Source organism: Rattus rattus, chromosome 9, assembly GCF_011064425.1.
Source record: "Rattus rattus isolate New Zealand chromosome 9, Rrattus_CSIRO_v1, whole genome shotgun sequence".
NCBI classification, from domain to species: domain Eukaryota; kingdom Metazoa; phylum Chordata; class Mammalia; order Rodentia; family Muridae; genus Rattus; species Rattus rattus.
Genome location: NC_046162.1, coordinates 69,422,469 through 69,440,561, shown reverse-complemented (window position 1 = coordinate 69,440,561; position 18,093 = coordinate 69,422,469). Strand labels below are relative to the sequence as shown.

Genomic DNA, 18,093 nt, shown 5'->3' with positions numbered 1-18,093 from the left:
TGGTGTGGGGAAACACAGGGGTTTGTCATCCGTTTGCTGTTTGAAAAAGCAAGAACGGCACGGACATTTAGTGAGACGATTACCAAAAAAGTCCCCGTTTCCTGACGCATAGTCCTCCCTCGGTGACGAGGACACGTTGCTTCCTCTCCCCAAGAGCTGGAATCTGGATGTGTTGCAACGGGGCCTCTTCACTGCCTGGTGTTGGCCTTGCCCTGACCCCGTACGTGCACAGCCCTGGCTCAGCTATTGTGTAATACCTATCCAGAGGGTGGTGTGGCTTGTGGAGAGGGACCCAAATGAGAATGTGCACATCGTAGACTGTCCTTGGGTTGGAGACCACAGGGACTTCTGTCCCGATGAGGAAAATAGACGAATCAAATCTCAGAGCAACCAGAGACCCGGAATGGGTCTGAACAAAGGCAATGGGTAAACTTGACACAACCCTGACTTTATTCTTCACACTGTTTAAGTCACATCGCAATTTTAACCCATTCAAACCTCACTGGAGCTCGTGATGGTATAAGCATGGTTTTATTCTCTCCATTGTAAGGATTTGGGAGCCAGGAACTGGTGCCAATGACTGTGGCACTGCCAGCAACCGGCCTTATGACAAACTCCTGCTTATGACAAACTCCAAGCAGGACACCAGAATTTTTTTTTTTTTTTGAGCTGAGGACCGAACCCAGGGCCTTGTGCTTGCTAGGCAAGCGCTCTACCACTGAGCTAAATCCCCAACCCCAGGACACCAGAATTTGATCCAGAGATCCCACCAGTACTGACCCACTCTCAACACAGACTACCACAGCTTACACCTCCATAGAAATAAATCTGCCTCCCTAATGTCTGAGCTTCAAAGAGGAGAATCGATGCCCCAGACAACTGGGCAGTATGCCTCCTGAACTCGTGTTCATCTGGTCTTTGGTTCTATGACCTGTCTGAAATGAAGTTGAACTCAGTGTTAAATTTCAGGTCTACAGTTGAAAATGTCTGACCTGAAACAACCCAGTGTGTTTGTGTGTGTGTGTGTCTGTCTGTCTGTCTGTCCCTCTCTCTCTCTGTGTCTGTCTCTCTGTGTATCTGTCTTCTGCCTCTGTGTCTATCTCTGTCTCTGTCTGGCTCTCTGGATGTCTCTCTGTCTCTCTCTGTGTTTCCGTCTGTCTGTCTCTGTCTCTGTGTCTTTCTATGGGCCTGTCTGTCTATCTGTCTGTCTGTCTCTCTCTGCTCTCTGTGTCTGTTTATGTCTCTGTCTTCCTGTGTCCCTGACTTTCTATGTCTCTGTCTCTCTCTGTGTCTCTCTATGTCTCTGTCTCTCTCTCTCTGGATCTCTCTCTCTCTCTCTCTCTCTCTCTCTCTCTCTCTCTCTGTATGTGTGTGTGTCTGCAGGACCGTGTGTGTATGCATGAACATGTGAGTATGTTTGTGGGAGCCAGAGGACAGTCTATGGTTCCTTAGGCATTGTCCACCTTGTTAGCTCTTGAGACAGGGTCCCTCACTGACCTGAGGCTATGTTCTGAAAGCTCAGAAATCTATTTTCCACCTCCCCAGCACTAAGATCAGCACCTTCCACCCAGCCTCCACTTTTCTTTTACGTGGATTCTGGAGATGGACTCAGGTTCTTATAGCAACAGTACAAGGACCTGGCTCCCTGTGCCCAAAACATCTCCAGACACGGAAGTCTAGCTGTTTTGTGTAACCGAGCCTGAATGAGCCTTTTCCTTAGTCTGAATATATAGATAACAAGAGTACCTTCACACGGAGTTCTGAGGGTTAAATGATACACTATTTTAAAACTGTCCTAAGCAGGAAGTGCTGTCATATGTCAGCTGCCTCCTTTGTATGGCAAGGTCCATAGAGGTATGGCTTGAGGAAAAAGGTCTCCGTAAGTCGAGGTCAGCTTGTTTGATACAAGCTTTGTTAGTCAAAGAGAGGGAGCTCTCTAAAATCTGCAGAAAGAGAAGGAGATAGAAATAGATAGATGACAGATAGATAGGTAGTTGATGATAGACGACAGATGATAGATAAATACATAGACACATAGATACATATATAGATTGATGGATGGATGGATGGATGGATGGATGGATGGAGAAAATGTTTCTGAAACATGTGAACACACTACAGTTAGAGAGTACTCTATGTTCTCTATCCACCTCCAAGCTCTAGGTATTTGACATCGCAACATTGGGGGAGAGATTGTTCCCTGCTTTCTTTGTGGAAGGGTCAGCTCTGTCTAAGTCAGAAAAAGGGCAATCACCAGCCTGCAAGTGTGAGTGAATTTTTCTTGGCATGGGAGACCACGGACATTGTTTCTTCACTCTTAACCCAACCACCAAACACAAATGGAGAGGGCCGACTCTTGCTTGGGAACCAAATAACTCACATGGAATGCTAGCGGAAAACCAGCTAGTGGTCTTTCACTACTGGTGACTCAGTGTTGAAACCAGTGTTGAGGGAATCCCAGCTCCCCTTTGGATTCATATTACATCCTCCTCCACAGACCAGGAAACTCAGGCTCCAGGAAATAAGCCTTAGGTTACACAACACATACGGGGCAGCCATGATGGAGCTCAGGATCTGCCTACTGAGCCCCTTAAACTGTCTTGTTCACTCACTTATCCATCCATCGGTCCATCTATCCATCCATCCATCATCCATCCATCCATCCATCCATCCATCCATCCATCCATCCACCCACCCACTTATCTGATATGAACACCTATGCTGTACAAGTGGTATTTTAGGTACTGGAACAAACACACCTTCACCCTTCTATGAATGTCTTCTGGCTATTGTATATAGTCATCATAAATTTGGTGGCTTAAAACAACATATTCTTCCACAGCTTGAATCTAAGAGTCTGAAAGACATGTCAGTAACGCTAAACTCCTTTTGGGGCTCTGCGTGAATCTCCATTTTCTGTTTCTCCAGCTTCTGGTGACCATGATTGTCATCTTGGACACCTCATTCCAGTCTCTGTCTGCACGGCCACATCCTTTGTGTTTACTCTCTCTCTTATAAGGATGCTTGGCAATGGATTGGGAGGAGGACACATTTGATAGTCTACAATGAGCTTTCATTTCTACTTAACTTAATCAATCGAAAGTTATTTTTGACTTAATTACTTAAATGACTCCCCCTGCTCCCCAGAGTGAGATGCTAGTCCCAGGACCCAGGAGTTAAAATGTGGAGCCCTTATTCAACCCAAGAAATCCTTAGGAAGCCTAGGATCCAGTGAGGTTATTCAATAAACAAGACTGTAACAAGTTGTGTTGGAAAGTAAAATGGGGCTTGGGGAAAAGAAACACCCAGGATTCCCTTTGGTTGGTAGCATAGAACATTTTTTTCTTTGAAAAGGTAACCTAGACAAGTGCAAGAGTTAGCTGGCTGACTCCAGGAGGGTTGAGCTCTTCTGGTGTACCTGCTCATTAAATCATAACCTTGTCAGTAGGTAATGTTTCCAATGAGAGGAGCACAGAGCTCCTTATCAGGAGATCGGGGAAAGATGTATTTCTCATGCATGTAGATGAAATGGCTTTACTATCACAAAGTATAAATCGTCTTAGTAGATCATGGACTCCATGGTTGCCAAGGAAAGGGGGTCATGGCTTGTATAGATATAATACATAAATATATAAATCCAAGCTTGTAGCTTTTGGCTGACTTCTATCTCTTAATGGGTTTAGAACTAACAGCAGTACAGAATGTTGCCCAATGGGGGTATCTGGTAGTTTCGCTTTGTAATGAGTTTAACCTGGAGAGGCCACTGATACATCAGGCAGTCAACGATCGCGTTATTGATGGTTTTCATCTGATTATAATCGATTTAACTTTTTCCCAGCCCCGAAATTTGCAGCCACATCCATGGCATATTGATTGATTAATTACGCATTGTCTCATTACAGCAGACTTGAAAGTGAAGTCTGAGAAGAATCTAGCTGGCCTGGGGACCTTTGGTTTCTCTTTGGACAGAGGTCAGTGGCTTTGAGTTCACTTTCTTGCCTGTTTAACTCTACGACCTCGACACAGAACCGTTTGTTCCTATGTCCCACTTCAGCTGATTTCTGATTCTGTTTCTTTGCACTGAATGGCAACCTTGAGAAGCTGCAGTCCAGGCGCTCTTGGAGTTTTAGCTTAATGCAGCTGTCAGTCAAGTGTCAATCGGAAGCTCCATTGAAAAGATAAGGCTCGTGGAGAATGGTCCAAATGATGGCTGATGTCCACTGCCCTGTAGCATCAAGACTTTACCTTCTTTCCTTCGGTGTGATAAGGGCTTGAGTACTAGGACCCAGCCATGGGTCTGGGTGAAGATAATTCCACAAGACTTAATGCTGAGGGCCATCTTGGGGACGGGGAGGCTAAGGATGTGGAGGAGTATGGCAGCTCTTATGCAACATTATGGCTTGTGGTGGTGGTAACGGTGCCAGTGGCAGTGGTGGTGATAGTGATGGAGGTTAAGACAGGAGGGCTTTGGGATGACACTCTTTTCTGAGTCACCTCGAGGAATTGATGTGCTTTTGTGGGCCTCTGTCTTATAGACATGACTGGTGGTTTCTAAGCAGAACTGATTCTGGCATTTTTCTTGGCAAAGACTATGAGAAACTCCTTATACCCAGATCCACTGATCTTGAATCTCATTTTCTCTTTGACCTAATTTTCAACTTTTTTTATTTTATATCGTAACAGTCATGATTATTTTATGATATATCTGAAAGCTTATCTGATGGGTAATATTTGATTCTGTTTTATCAAAAAGGTTTCAAAAACCCATTTAAATTGGCCACTATACAGAGTTTGTATTTGTAATGAAACATATCCAGGGCTGAATGGTGACTTCCCAAATACATTTCTGACCCGCTCCCCTTGAGCTTGTAAACACATCTTTCTTTGGAAAAAGACTCTTTGTGGATGAAAATTAGTTCTTGAGAAGAGATAATCTTGTATTATGTAGATGGGTCATGGATTTAATGACAAGAGTCTTGGAAGGGAAAGATAGAAGAGACATGTACACACAGACAAGAGAGGAGACAGATACACAAAGGCAGAAGAAGAGACATGTCTACATGGACAGGAGAGGAGACAGGTACACAGAGACAGGAGAGGAGACAGACACAGACAGGAGAGGAGACAGGTCCACACAGACAGGAGAGGAGACAGGTACACAGAGACAGGAGAGGAGACAGGTCCACACAGACAGGAGAGGAGAAAGGTACACAGAGACAGGAGAGGAGACAGGTCCACACAGACAGGAGAGGAGAAAGGTACACAGAGACAGGAGAGGAGACAGGTCCACACAGACAGGAGAGGAGACAGGTACACACAGACAGGAGAGGAGACAGGTACACACAGACAGGAGAGGAGACAGGTCCACACAGACAGGAGAGGAGACAGGTCCACACAGACAGGAGAGGAGACAGGTTCACAGAGACAGGAGAGGAGACAGGTATATACAGACAGGAGAAGAGACAGGTATATACAGACAGGAGAGGAGACAGGTACATACAGACAGGAGAGGAGACAGGTACATACAGACAGGAGAGAAGACAGGTACACAGAGACAGGAGAGGAGACAGGTACACACAGACAGGAGAGGAGACAGGTCCACACAGACAGGAGAGGAGACAGGTCCACACAGACAGGAGAGGAGACAGGTCCACAGAGACAGGAGAGGAGACAGGTATAGACAGACAGGAGAGGAGACAGGTACAGCCAGCCAGCCGAAGAGACAGGTACACATAAGGATGGAAGAGATGTGGCCATGAAGCCCATTATAAGGTGTGCATGTGTGCCACTGTGCATGTGATGCCAGCAGCTCCTAGACATTGGAAGAGGCAAGGCTCAAACCTCCCTGGAGCCTCTGGTGGGAGGCTTCTGGCTGGCACCCAGGCTGCATCGCTCCAGAGCAAAGGGGTGCTGTTTGAAGGTACCGTCAATGGCACAGATGATGCAACATGTTACAGCAGCCTCTGTAACAAAGACAGTGCCTGATTCCCCGTGCTTGGGAATTGCAGGGTGGTCCCAAGGCTTCCAAATGGCTAGAAGCATGACGTCTCAGGCACCCAAGCCAGGACTGGGTGGATTATGAAGAGTCTCCGTAGAGAGCTTGAGGATAGGGAGGGCAGAAACATTTAGAGTAGGAAATCTACCTCATGGATTTTTGTCTTCCGATAGCAAACTGTCCTAGGAGACCCATTCATTGTTTCTCACTACAGCCTTAAAAATTATTTTACATTAAAGTAACATTGCAATTATAAGTATAGGATACACACATTTTCCTCCATATTGCTTTGGGGCCATGGAGGTGCACTGAGGCAATTATTTATTTATTTATTTATTTATTTATTTATTTATTTAATGGCATGTTAGTTAATAACGATAGGTAGGACCTAGACTCACCCAAGAAATGAGCCTCTGGGCAGGTGAGTGAGGTAGCTTTTAGATTAAATTAATTGAGGCGGGAAGATCCAACTTCACTGTGGGTTGGCAGAATTTTATGGGCTGGGGGACTCTAATGGACTAAAGTAAGAGAAGGAGCCAAGAGTTTTACCTCTGTATCAGCGGAAAACAGGAAGAGGATGTGAGCCACTAGGTCTTGTTTGAGCCGCTGAGACCTCAAAGCTCACCCCCCTAGTGGTGTCCCCAACATAGCCACCCCTACTCCGACACAGCCACACATCCCAATAGTGCCACTCCCTATGGATCTATGGGAGCCATTTTTATTCAAACCCCCACAGGCCCTATGCAGAGGCAACTGAAACTGTAAGGGCATCTGCTCTTAAGAAACTGTGAATTGTCTGTTGGCTTTGGAAGGGGCTGTTCAGGCCAGTCTTACTGGCTGTATAACTAATACTTTGCTTGTTGGAGACTTCACTCTCTCTTTTGCTATATAGCCCTGGTTGTCCTTGAACTTGGGATCCTCCTGCCTCAGACTCCTGAGTGCATAGGCTACAGGCACGTGTGTCATGTTCAGCTTCAGACCAGTCTTGTTCAGTAGGAAACGAGTTACATAGCTGGCTCTACATGTTCATGGTTTTAATGCTGACAATTATTATAGGTTGGATACCCCTAACTGAAAGACCCGAAACCCAAAAATGCTCCAAGATCTGGAAATTTTTCAGTGTTGTTGTGACAGTATAACAGCGACTTCTTCCCTAACTGATGTTATATGGCGGAACACGGTCAGACCAGGCGTGCTAATCATATGGTGCAAAGTTACCTTCAGGCTATGTGTGCAGGACACAGGTGTTACAAAGCCACCTATCGTGTTTAGACATGTACCCAACCCCTACATCTCTCATCGGATATAAAAATGTCCAAAACCCAAAATGTTTTCAGCTTTGAGCATTTGGAGTGAGTGAGGCATTCTCAGTCCAAATCACCAATGTCCAACAGAGAAACGGAAAGACAGTGTTCTCTGGAAATTCTGTTACAGAACACAAACTCTTAATAAACCTCATAAGGAGAAACAAATCTTTGTTATTGTTTCCTTTTTTCCAAATAAATAGATTCTTATTTACATCTCAATGGCATCTTCCCCTCTTTCCACCTCTCCTCATTGTTTCTAAATGTTACATTTGTTTCTTTTTTTTTTTCCCCCCTCCGGAGCTGGGGACCGAACCCAGGGCCTTGTGCTTGCTAGGCAAGCGCTTTACCACTGAGCTAAATCCCCAACTCCTAAATGTTACATTTGTTATTAAGAGAGGAAGTGGATATATATTTAACCCCTTCAACCACAGCATCTGTTAGCCTTGGACATTGTTATTAACTTAGATTTATTTCTTTTAAATGTTTTTCTGGATATGAACGCTTGCCTATATGTATTTATGTGCACCAGGTGAGTGTCTGGTGTCCTTGGAGGATTCCCTGGAACTGGAGTTACAGATGGTTGTAAGCCACCATGCAGGTGCTGGTGGCTGGAACTGAACCCTGGCCCTGGAAAAAGCAGCCAGTGCGCTTAAGTACTGAGTCAGAGCTCCAGCCCTGATGATTAGTGTTATATAATAAAAGAATCATAAAGAGCCGGTTTTGAGCTTCTGACTTCAGAAGAAGCAGGACTTTCAGTCTACCTGTATAAACAGATTAAAGGAGTAAGGGGAGAGGAACTATTTTACCTCATGGAAGGATTGAGACTAGCTATCTCATCTAGGAGGCAAGGAGGCTAAGGAGGTTCAAAGAGGAGAGGCAAGAGACCTCTGGTTCTCGTCGGTCTGTGGAAAGAACGGCTCTGGACAGTAAGAACGGACACAGGAAGGGCGGAGACAGGCAGGGGTGCTGTGCTGAGCAGGAACAGGGTCAGGCCAAAGGTTGCTTCTACTGTGAGTTGCTGGCCCTCTCCTCCGGTTTGGCTTCTTGAACCTCTACGTTTGTTCCCTAGTCCTGCTTGAGCCACCTTGAATTGTATTCCTGGCTCCTGAAACCAACGTAGCCTGATGGATGCGAGGAGTACTTTGCAAGTATAATGAACTATTTCCTAAGAGGGCGAACATATGCTCAGAATGCAAATTTGCATAATTCGAGGGAAAAATGTGGATCCTACCTGAACTCAGTGGGATAACAGCGACCCCAGTTAAAATCCCCTGCAACGAAACTTTGGTTAATATAAGAGGTTAGATTTGATTACAGAATTGGGGTCACTCAGTCTGACTCCTTTCCTGAGCGCTCAGGGGAGCCCAGGATGCAGAAATAAGCACCACCCGCGGTGCGTTAATCTCAGGGTAAGAAAGACCGTGAGCTGAGCTGTGAGAACAGGATCTGCCCTCTTCCTACAGGACCTGTAACTTCTCTGCTGTTAAAGAGAAAAAGGGACCAGAATGCTACACACGCCCATCTCAACTGCTGAAGCTGAGACTCCCCCTGAGACGTGTGACTTGGTAGACCAGGAGAGATGATCTGTCCCTGTGTGTAGATTTCGGTTTGGTTAGCATCATCAAAAATGTTTACCTATGACCCAAGTGCTGGTGACTGACACAGGCTTAGTGTCTGAGAGCTGCGCTTAGCTTAGCGGATGGACAGCTTTGCTTTTCCTTGGTGTAGGCCTTGGGCTTAATGGTGGAGTGGGTGCTTGGCAAGGGGGATCTAGATTGGGTTTGGCACCCTGTATGGTAAAATAGCTCCAGGCCACCGTACTTTTTGTCATCCAGTTTCTCAGATATACTCTTCTATGCCAACGTGTGTGTGTGTGTGTGTGTGTGTGTGAGAGAGAGAGAGAGAGACAGACAGACAGACAGACAGACAGACAGACACAGAGACAGACAGATGTACGTATGCATGCACACCTACCCACGCATGCACCAATGCACTCACGCCCATGCGTGAACCTGCATATGAATACAGAGGTCATAAGTCACCATTGGGTATCTTCCTAAATTGCTTTCTGTTTTTTTTTTTTTGTTTTTTTTTTTTTATATTTCTTAAAGACAGGTTCTCTGACTGAACCTGGAGCTCACCCATTTGTCTAGAGTGTTGAGCCAGGGAGTCCCCCTTGTCTCTGCCTCCCCGGCGTTAAAATTACAGGCGTGCACCACTGAGCCTACTGAGTTTGTGCAGAGGGCGCTCTCCCCACCTAGGCATCTCTCCAGCCCCTTGGCCAGCATTCCTGTATTTTGCTGGGTTTATTACAGGCACAGGGCTTCTTGGGAGCCACAGTTCCTCACTGCTCTGTTTCCTGTGGCACCACAAATTTATTATCTGGCTTATTACTAGTGAATTCAATAAAACAGGCCCTCGCTGGGACTCCACTTGGTCTCTTGTTGCTCCAGCCAAACTCTCCTGGCTGCCCTCAGGGCTTGGCCCCTAACGCCAGGCTCTACGGATGGAAAGTCGTGGACACTGGCCTCTCCCCATAGCCCACAAACTCAATTCTGGCCCGATTTCCCACTTTCAGCCACAGGACATTGTGCCAAGCGGCGACACAAACAGCTAAGTGTATTTTCCACACTGTGGTTTTCATTAGGCACATACACGAGTGCCTGCCTATAATAACAGGTAGTAATTTGTGCCCAGTAACTTCTGCTCCACTAAAGCCACAGCTGTTTAGAATGGTATCCCCACTGGGCTTTAAGCCCTACACAGGCATACTTCAGCAGAACCCGCAGCTTCTCATCAGCTTCCAGCTTAATGAATAATCACAAGAAAAATATAGGTGGGCACCTGCCAAGGGGCAGGGCAGGGACCGCTTTGGCACAGTCAAAGCCCCCGAGTTTCCCATTTTTATTCCATGCAAGGCTTCTTGGCTGCTCTTCCTAAGAAAGCATAAGATGCTAAAGAAATTCCTTCATCCCAGCAAATGACACCTTCTCAACTTTCCCTCTTGCCTGGCTCTCAGGTCTGAACTTGACTTGCTTCAGGCTCCTACCATGGGAAGTGAACCCAGATGCAAACCTCACGTTGGCTCACTGGGGTGGTTTCGCTTCAGACCTTCATAGGAGTCAGCGAATCATAGGTGGGGGTGACTTCACAGTTGGGATCTATTTTATCCAAGGCCCTTTCAGTAGGAGACGATCTACTGATAGCCTTAAGCCTTGGTGTCATCTGTTCACGATTATGCATTCCACAGATGTTTACTTGAGATCTACCCCATGGCAAACCTTGAAACAGATGTATGGGGGGTGTGTGTGGTGTGGTGTGTGGTTGTGGGCAAGCTTTCAGTGCCAAGAGCAAGGGGCCATTCATCTTCCCGCCTCCCTCCAAGACCCATGAAGTGAAGGTTGGGCATAGAAGATGATCAAGTAAAACCTTGTGGCGTATGTGTCAGAAGGTATACAGCCACAGAAGGACCAGTAGGGGTGCTGTCAGAGAGGACAATCCTGAAGAGTTCAGGCAATGGCTTCTGGATGTCAAAGGGTACCGGACAGGGGGAGGGCTGGGGAGCTGGTAGTTACAGACACGATTCTGGACCCAACTCTGAGGACAAAGCCTGGTATGGTTGACTACATGCCCGACTTGGACGGCTTTGTATAATGTCCTCATCCTGTTTCCTCCACTCAGTAGACCAAACGGAAGCACCGTGTTCACTTATCACGGTCCTTGGAACCATCACAAATCCAGCAGCTTAAACACCTCCCCTCCCTACTTCACCTCCCAGTTCTGGAGGGCAGAGGCCCCGCTCTCAGTGGATATGTGACCTGCATGAGCTGAAGTTAAGGTCCCGATTGATCTGAATTCTTGTTTGGAGGCTCTGGGGAGTGTGGCATGGGGTATAACCTCTGTTGCCAGACCCTTTCCCATTGAGAGTGGGAATTCATTTCCTGGTCGCAGGACCTAAATTTCTGTCTTCTTGCTGTGTGTCAGCAGGGGCCAACCTGGACTCTTTTTTTTCTTTTTTTCGGAGCTGGGTACCGAACCCAGGGCCTTGCGCTTGCTAGGCAAGCGCTCTACCACTGAGCTAAATCCCCAACCCCCCAACCTGGACTCTTAAAGGTCATTTATATTCCCTGCCAAATGCTCCTTGCCCCCTTCAAGTCAGTAGTACTAGTCAAACTCTCTGGTTTCTTCTTTGTCCATAAACTCAAGGGATCTTTTTTTTTTTTTTTTTTCGATTTTTTTTTTATTATTAACTTGAGTATTTCTTATATACATTTCGAGTGTTATCCCTTTCCTGGTTTCGGGCAAACATCCCCCCCCCACTCCCCTTCCTTATGGGTGTTCCCCTGCCCACCCCCCCCCCATTGCCGCCCTCCCCCAACAGTCTAGTTCACTGGGGTTCAGTCTTAGCAGGACCCAGGGCTTCCCCTTCCACTGGTGCTCTTACTAGGATATTCATTGCTACCTATGAGGTCAGAGTTCAGGGTCAGTCCATGTATAGTCTTTAGGTAGTGGCTTAGTCCCTGGAAGCTCTGGTTGCTTGGCATTGTTGTACATATGGGGTCTCGAGCCCCTTCAAGCTCTTCCAGTTCTTTCTCTGATTCCTTCAACGGGGGTCCTATTCTCAGTTCAGTGGTTTGCTGCTGACATTCGCCTCTGTATTTGCTGTATTCTGGCTGTGTCTCTCAGGAGCGATCAAGGGATCTTGAGTTAGGGATTTATGTGTTCGCATCAGCCCCATCAGAGAGTTCCCCTGTCCTGGGACATCTGCAAATATATTTAAAGCAGACACAAAAGGAATTGATAGGGTTAGGCGTATGTGTGTGCGTGTGTGTGTGTGTGCGCGCGTGTGCGCGCGCACGCATATACCAGGGTTGGAAATCTTTGGAGCCCATCTAGGAAATCTCCTGACCACATGTACCTACTTCTACCGAACCTTGAGGCCAGAGTAATCAACTGTGTGTGTGTGTGTTTTTACACATATAAAAATAGCTGCTTGAGTTTCCAGAATCATTGAGAAAATGGTTGAGGTGAGAGAAGACAGCCAGGGACAGGAAATAATGGCATGGCTTCTGGCTTTTGACCAAGCAAAGGTCTTCATTTTGATCTGTTTAGAAGCAGGATGTGCTACCCTCCTTCGAGGACCACTACTGATATTTCTTCTGATCCAGCCCTTTGTTGAGGGAGTGAGTCAGGGTACAATGAGAGAGGAGCCTGAACTGGCTTCCTGGACTAACTCACCCAGAAACCATCTGCTTGTGGCTTCTGATTCTGAGCAGAATAGAGCAGTCCCAGGTCTGGGAAACCACCAAGATGATAGCTTTTCCCAAACCAACCCAGCCAGGCTCTAATTAAGCTGGATGGAAATGAATCCTCACTCTGGTTGCTCACCATGCATAGGTCGAGGCTGGGGAGTATTCCCAAATCCTGGGCAGCCATATCTCTCTTTACCTAGCATTGCTGGACAAATACTCAGTCAAAAGCTAACAAAAGCTATCCGAGTCCTGCTGACTCTGGGAGGAAGGCCATTGTCAGTGACTGTGCATCTGGACTTCTGTCCACCCGAAGGCTGACCTGCTCTTGAGAAATGGATGTTGCAAATGGTCTGGAGGTAAGCCAGAAAGACCTACAGAGACACCGAGGAGGAAAGCAGAAGAGTGGAAGGGTGCCTTGCTCATAGCAGAGAGCTGTGGGAGGAGAGAGCTAATCTTTTGAGATTCCTAGACTAGACAGTTCTTATTTCCAGCAGAACTCTTTCTTTCCTCTCCATTTCCCTCTTGTCTGCCTTGCTTCTGGATCTTCTCAGAGCTTCCCCCAGAAAAACTTCAGCCAGCTTACTCCCCTTGAACAACTGTCATTTTTGAAAAGTTGCCCAGTCTCTTTGCTGTGACTTCTAAAGAGAGACTTTTGGGCTAGGGTTCTTTTCCGTGATGACAAGGAGGTAGGAGAGGGGAATTGGTAGAAGCTCGAGATGGAGAGACACTGACTCTGTGATTGCAAGCCAGTACCATGTTCCTGACATGGGAGGAAGACAGGGAGAAAAGCAGAGGTCGGAGAACTTATGCTTGTATTCCCGCTGCTGGAGTTGCTATGCAAAACAGGCATGACCCTATTTGACCTTGACCACCAAGACCAGAGGATTACGGAAGAACTGACCAAAGATGTGCGGGCAAAAGGCCAGGACAAGCCTTCCAGTTTTGACATGTCCGTCCAAGAACAGATGTCTGGCGGGGATAGTGTGGACCACAGAAGTTCCAAGATCAGAGTGCCAGCATGGCTGCCGATGTGAACGGTTACCTGGGATCCAGGTAAGCCTCACTATTGCCTTGACGGCCAGGAATAACAGCAAGTGCGGCACAGTTCTGCCTCGTTGGTTTATGGTCTGAAAGAGTGATGCTGACATTTCCCTGTCCCCCTGCCTTTTTGATATTCCAGACAGGTGCCAGAGGTGTCACCAAGGTTGATGGAGCCTGGCACTGGTTTGCTCGCTGTGATCAGCAGCTGACAGCCTGACAGTGACACTTTCCCTGATTACATTTTAAACTTGGACTGCACCACACTTGGTTGCACTTCGAATGAGAGAGAGAGAGAGAGAGAGAGAGAGAGAGAGAGAGAGAGAGAGAGAGAGAGAGAGAGAAGCAGTAGTAAGTCAAGGAAGGACTGTTGTATAAGGAGGTTTGCCCAGGAGCCAGCCCCACTCAACACACAGCATCGCGTCCACAGTCCAACCTAACTAAAATACATCCGATGAACTGACATGGAATGAGGATCAAGACATTCAGGACAGCGCACAGACTCCATCTGGTACTGTGTGAAATCCAAAAGGAACGTTCAGGGGTTGGGAGTAGAAGGAGCCATTACACGCCCCCTATTGGAAGTTGGCTCCCTTTGTCATTTCTTAATGTGGTAGCAAAAAAAAAAAAAAAAAATCGTTCCCTTCCAGGCAAGGGATGAAGAATGCTGATTTGGCTATGTTATTACCTCTGCCTCTCCTAATGTGCTAGACAGTTTGCTGATAGGTTTGTTTCCGGATAGCAATTAATGTTGGGTAATTATTGTCAGGGAAGCACCACTTAAATATCGGTAGCTTTAAAATGCTAGCAGGGTCGTGGCTACAAGCAAGGGCATGTCTGTGCAAGCCACAAACAGTTGCCTAGACTACTCTTTATGCCTCCCTTGCGGCTGCCCATTCTAAATATCTGCTTCGGGGATCTGGATGCTTCTTTGCTCTGGGGTTCATGAACACATCCATCTGTCCTCATAGTCACCAGGACACATGGCTTAGTCAGGGATGGTGTGACAACAGTAGAAGTTTTCTGAAGAGTCAAACTATACCAGCCAATAAGTCTTTTGGGTTCCATGTACTGGAGACAGGCTCTCGTGTAGCCCTGGTTTCAAACTCAGCAAGTAGACGACCTTGGATCCTGCTCTTCCACCTTCTAACCCGCTGAGGGTCAGGATTACAGATGTGCGCCTGGTTTATGGGATTCTGCAAACTGAACCAGGGCTTCCTGAATGCCAGGCAAGCGCTCTACCTACTGAGCTATACTCTCAGCGACTGCATTTTTAATGTTGGTGTAACCATAACCCATTTTCTTGTGGACGTCACCCTGTTGATAGCTACAGGACTCTTCAGGTGGAGGGAATGTGTTTTCTGTCTCAGAGGTCAAGGTTTGGTACAATCATCTACAGCTTCAACTTTCGAGTCCCCCATAGGACTTGGCCTGGGAAACTGCTACGTTTAGTGATCGGCTAAAGACAAACAAGAAAGGTCCCCAGCCCCTACTGATTCCCTGTTAAAATGAGCAACATTTCTGGGTAGTAAATTGTGTGTGTGTGTGTGTGTGTGTGTGTGTGTGTGTGTGTGTGTGTGTGTATGTGTGTGTGTGTTTACACACATTGTTAGAAGCAAGCTTAAAATCAATTACTCAGCTCGGTGAGGAAGAGTTTTGCTCTTCTCCCTAAATGTTTCCCTGGAATCTTCTCCAGGGTCAAAGACGTAGGGGACTTTAAGGCTGCAGGAATGAGACTAGGCAGACAAGCGTCCACGTTTACAATCGAAAGCGACTTTGCCCATAGCCTGAAGTTCTGTGCATGATTTTTCTAAGGGCAAGTTTCCTAGTTCACTGGTCCACAATGCTCCCACATTATTGATGAAATTAAGGGAATATTGGAAGCGACGGCACTTGAGAAGCAATCTTAAACCGCCTTTTTATTGCATGCAATTAGCAACAGAATTGAGAACCGCTCTCTAATATAAAATCACCAGGCATGGAGGTGGCAAATGCAATTCACTATCGCGACGTCAGCCAATCCCTTTCAACCTCTTTCCCTTCATCCAAGGAAATTCTTCCCCACCCCCTCACGTTTTAGTCCCACTGATTAGTGAGAAAACAGTTAAATTTTGGGCTAGCCACAGAGTTCCAACTGAGACTTATGGCCTTCTCATCTTCCCGAGGGACTCTTAAAAACCACCCCTGCCACCTCATTCTGAAATCTCTTGTATTAACAGATGAGTGTGGCATGAACAGGGAACCCTGGATTCAAGTGACCGACAAGCTCTGGACTTTGAAACAGAGTCCTTAACTCATATGAGGGCTTTCTGTTCTAGGCTGGGGGACCTCCCAGTAATCACTACCTCACCATCTTGACAACGCTCTTGTAAAAACACTTACATTTATCCCACTTTATCCAACATACTCTTGTAAAAACACTCTTAGACTTATCCTACATACTTTAATATTTAGCTGCAAATTTTGCTTCCAGCTTACAAAATTCCTAGGCCTCTACCGGTCCCCTGCCCCCTCCAGAAGCCTCACCCCAAATCAACACAATAATAAAAGATAACAAACTGCTTTCAGTTCGGGACATTGGCCAAAAACACTGACAGATCCTGTTTAGAGAGCAACAGGGATTGGCCACATCAGACAGCTGAGCCTTTAACTGCTGTTCCAGTGACCTCTCTGGTCTCCAACCCTGAGCGGGGTTGCCCAACAGGGACAGGGGACAAACACTGGGTCTTTGGGAATGTGGCAGTCAGTTCTGACCGAAGAGCGGAGGTCTGTGCTAAATTTGAGCCAGCCCTGCTCTCTGTTCGAAAAGTTCATTCTGGAAAACAAAAGCCACACACAACAGCTGTCCACAGCAGGACAGAGAGAAAGAAAGAGGCCCGAGAAAGCTTTGCGACCAGGAGAGTAACTGGCTAGAGAACCGGGGAACTCAACGGGAGTGGCTGCGAGCATTTCTTTGCTGTTTCTCACACGGAGATCTTACTATGGTCTGAAGTCTGCTACAGTTGCTGGGGTTCCAGATGGGGATCAAAGCCTAATGCCAGGCTGTGACGGCAGGGTGAAGCTCGCACAGCCCAGGATGGGAACAGACATGGGTAGCTAGGGCCTGGAGAGTCATGGTAGGGAGCTTGGCACCTGGGGGTCCCCCAGGCAGGGTCCTCACCTGTTCCAGCGGGCCACCTTCCTCCGGTAATACCGCAGCGCCTCCTGGCTGGCCAGGAGCCAGTCTTCGGGTCCGAGGAGAGGCGGATCCTCCAGGACTTGGTAGAGCGAGTGGGCGAAGAGGGCCTTCAGCTTAGAGCGCGGGGCAGGGTGGCCGCGGCTGGGATGCTCAACCCGGGGCAAGGCTCCTGAAAAGTTGTGCGAGGCGGTGCCAGGGTCCCGGGAGGCTGCGGCTGAGTGTAGGGACGTGGAGGGGGCGCGGCCGGAGCACGGGCAGCCAGCGGGGCGCTCTCCCGGCCCGAGCTGGCGCTGCACTTGCGGCCAGAGGTGGAAGTAGAGGTCGGCAGAGAAGAGCGCGCCCAGGAGCAGCAGGGCCAGCAGGCGGTCCCTGCGCAGCCCGGGCATGGCCCAAGCAGAGACCCGGAAAACACTTAGGGTGCAGACGGAAGAAGCTCCTGGAGTCCGGATGGGGCTGGAATGCTCACACAGGGGATTAGCTCCTCCTGGAAGGGTGTCTCCCCTGAACTTGGGGACCGCGTGCAGGAAGCTCACAGTGTTGACAGCGTCGTCTTTTCTCGCCCAGTAGAGACGCGGGGTTGGGGTTCCCTGACTACCCGGTTGTTATTTGAGTCTCTTTGCCCTGTGACCCCCTCCTTCAGGGACCGCTCAGGTGGAAAGGTCCCCGTGACACGAGTGCTGGCTGGCTCTGGTGACCGGGTAGGGGCGATCACTGGAGGGAGGGAAAGGGAGCTCTCGTCCCCCTAGGAAGAGACTGGAGAGTCTGCGTAGCGTGGGGCGTCTCTTCCAAGGATGCTGTCGCTCCGCAGCTGCTGAGACAGCTCTAGCGGCTCCTCCTGCAGGCGGCAGGGACTCCCGTGCCCCAGGCTGGCAGGAGCGGAGGGAATGGAGAGTTGAAGCAGGGGCGCCTCGGGCGAGCTTGTCTTTGCGCCTAGACTCCTAGAGGCAGAGGTAAAGCCGAGCCTCCCTGCTGCCTGGCTTGGCCCGGCGCCGGTACCTCCGCCCACTCTTAGCTGGCACCTGCCTCTGGCGTAGCTTGTCAGCCAAACTCCCAATCCCTCTGCTGCCGGCTCTCCCTTCCACCTTGCTTGCCATCAACCTTCTTCTCCTCCCATCCCCTCCTCCTTGCCCCTGGCCTCGTACTTTCCCTGCTCAGGGCTCTTCACACACACCCTGGTGAGCCCAAGAGAGGTGCGTTCTAGCCTTTTATTTCCAATTTTAGTTTTTAGAAAAAAAAAAAAGGACAATGCCTTTCTTCCGTAAGCTTTGCCAGATGTGTGTATGGGGGTTTAGATTTCGTCTTTCAGCATAGTCCTTGCAGGGC

General features: G+C 48.1%; 1 protein-coding gene across 1 annotated transcript in view; it reads right to left on the bottom strand.

Annotated features, from left to right (window-relative positions):
* Nucleotides 1-17,545, bottom strand: part of Fam20a (FAM20A golgi associated secretory pathway pseudokinase) — a 51,063-nt gene extending 33,518 nt beyond the window's left edge. Inside the window, exon 1 of the mRNA XM_032914053.1 lies at nt 16,753-17,545. Within this exon, the coding sequence (XP_032769944.1) occupies nt 16,753-17,156 (404 nt within the window). The 5' untranslated portion in view covers nt 17,157-17,545. The remainder of the gene's footprint in view (nt 1-16,752) is intronic.
* Nucleotides 17,546-18,093: the final 548 nt, after the last annotated feature.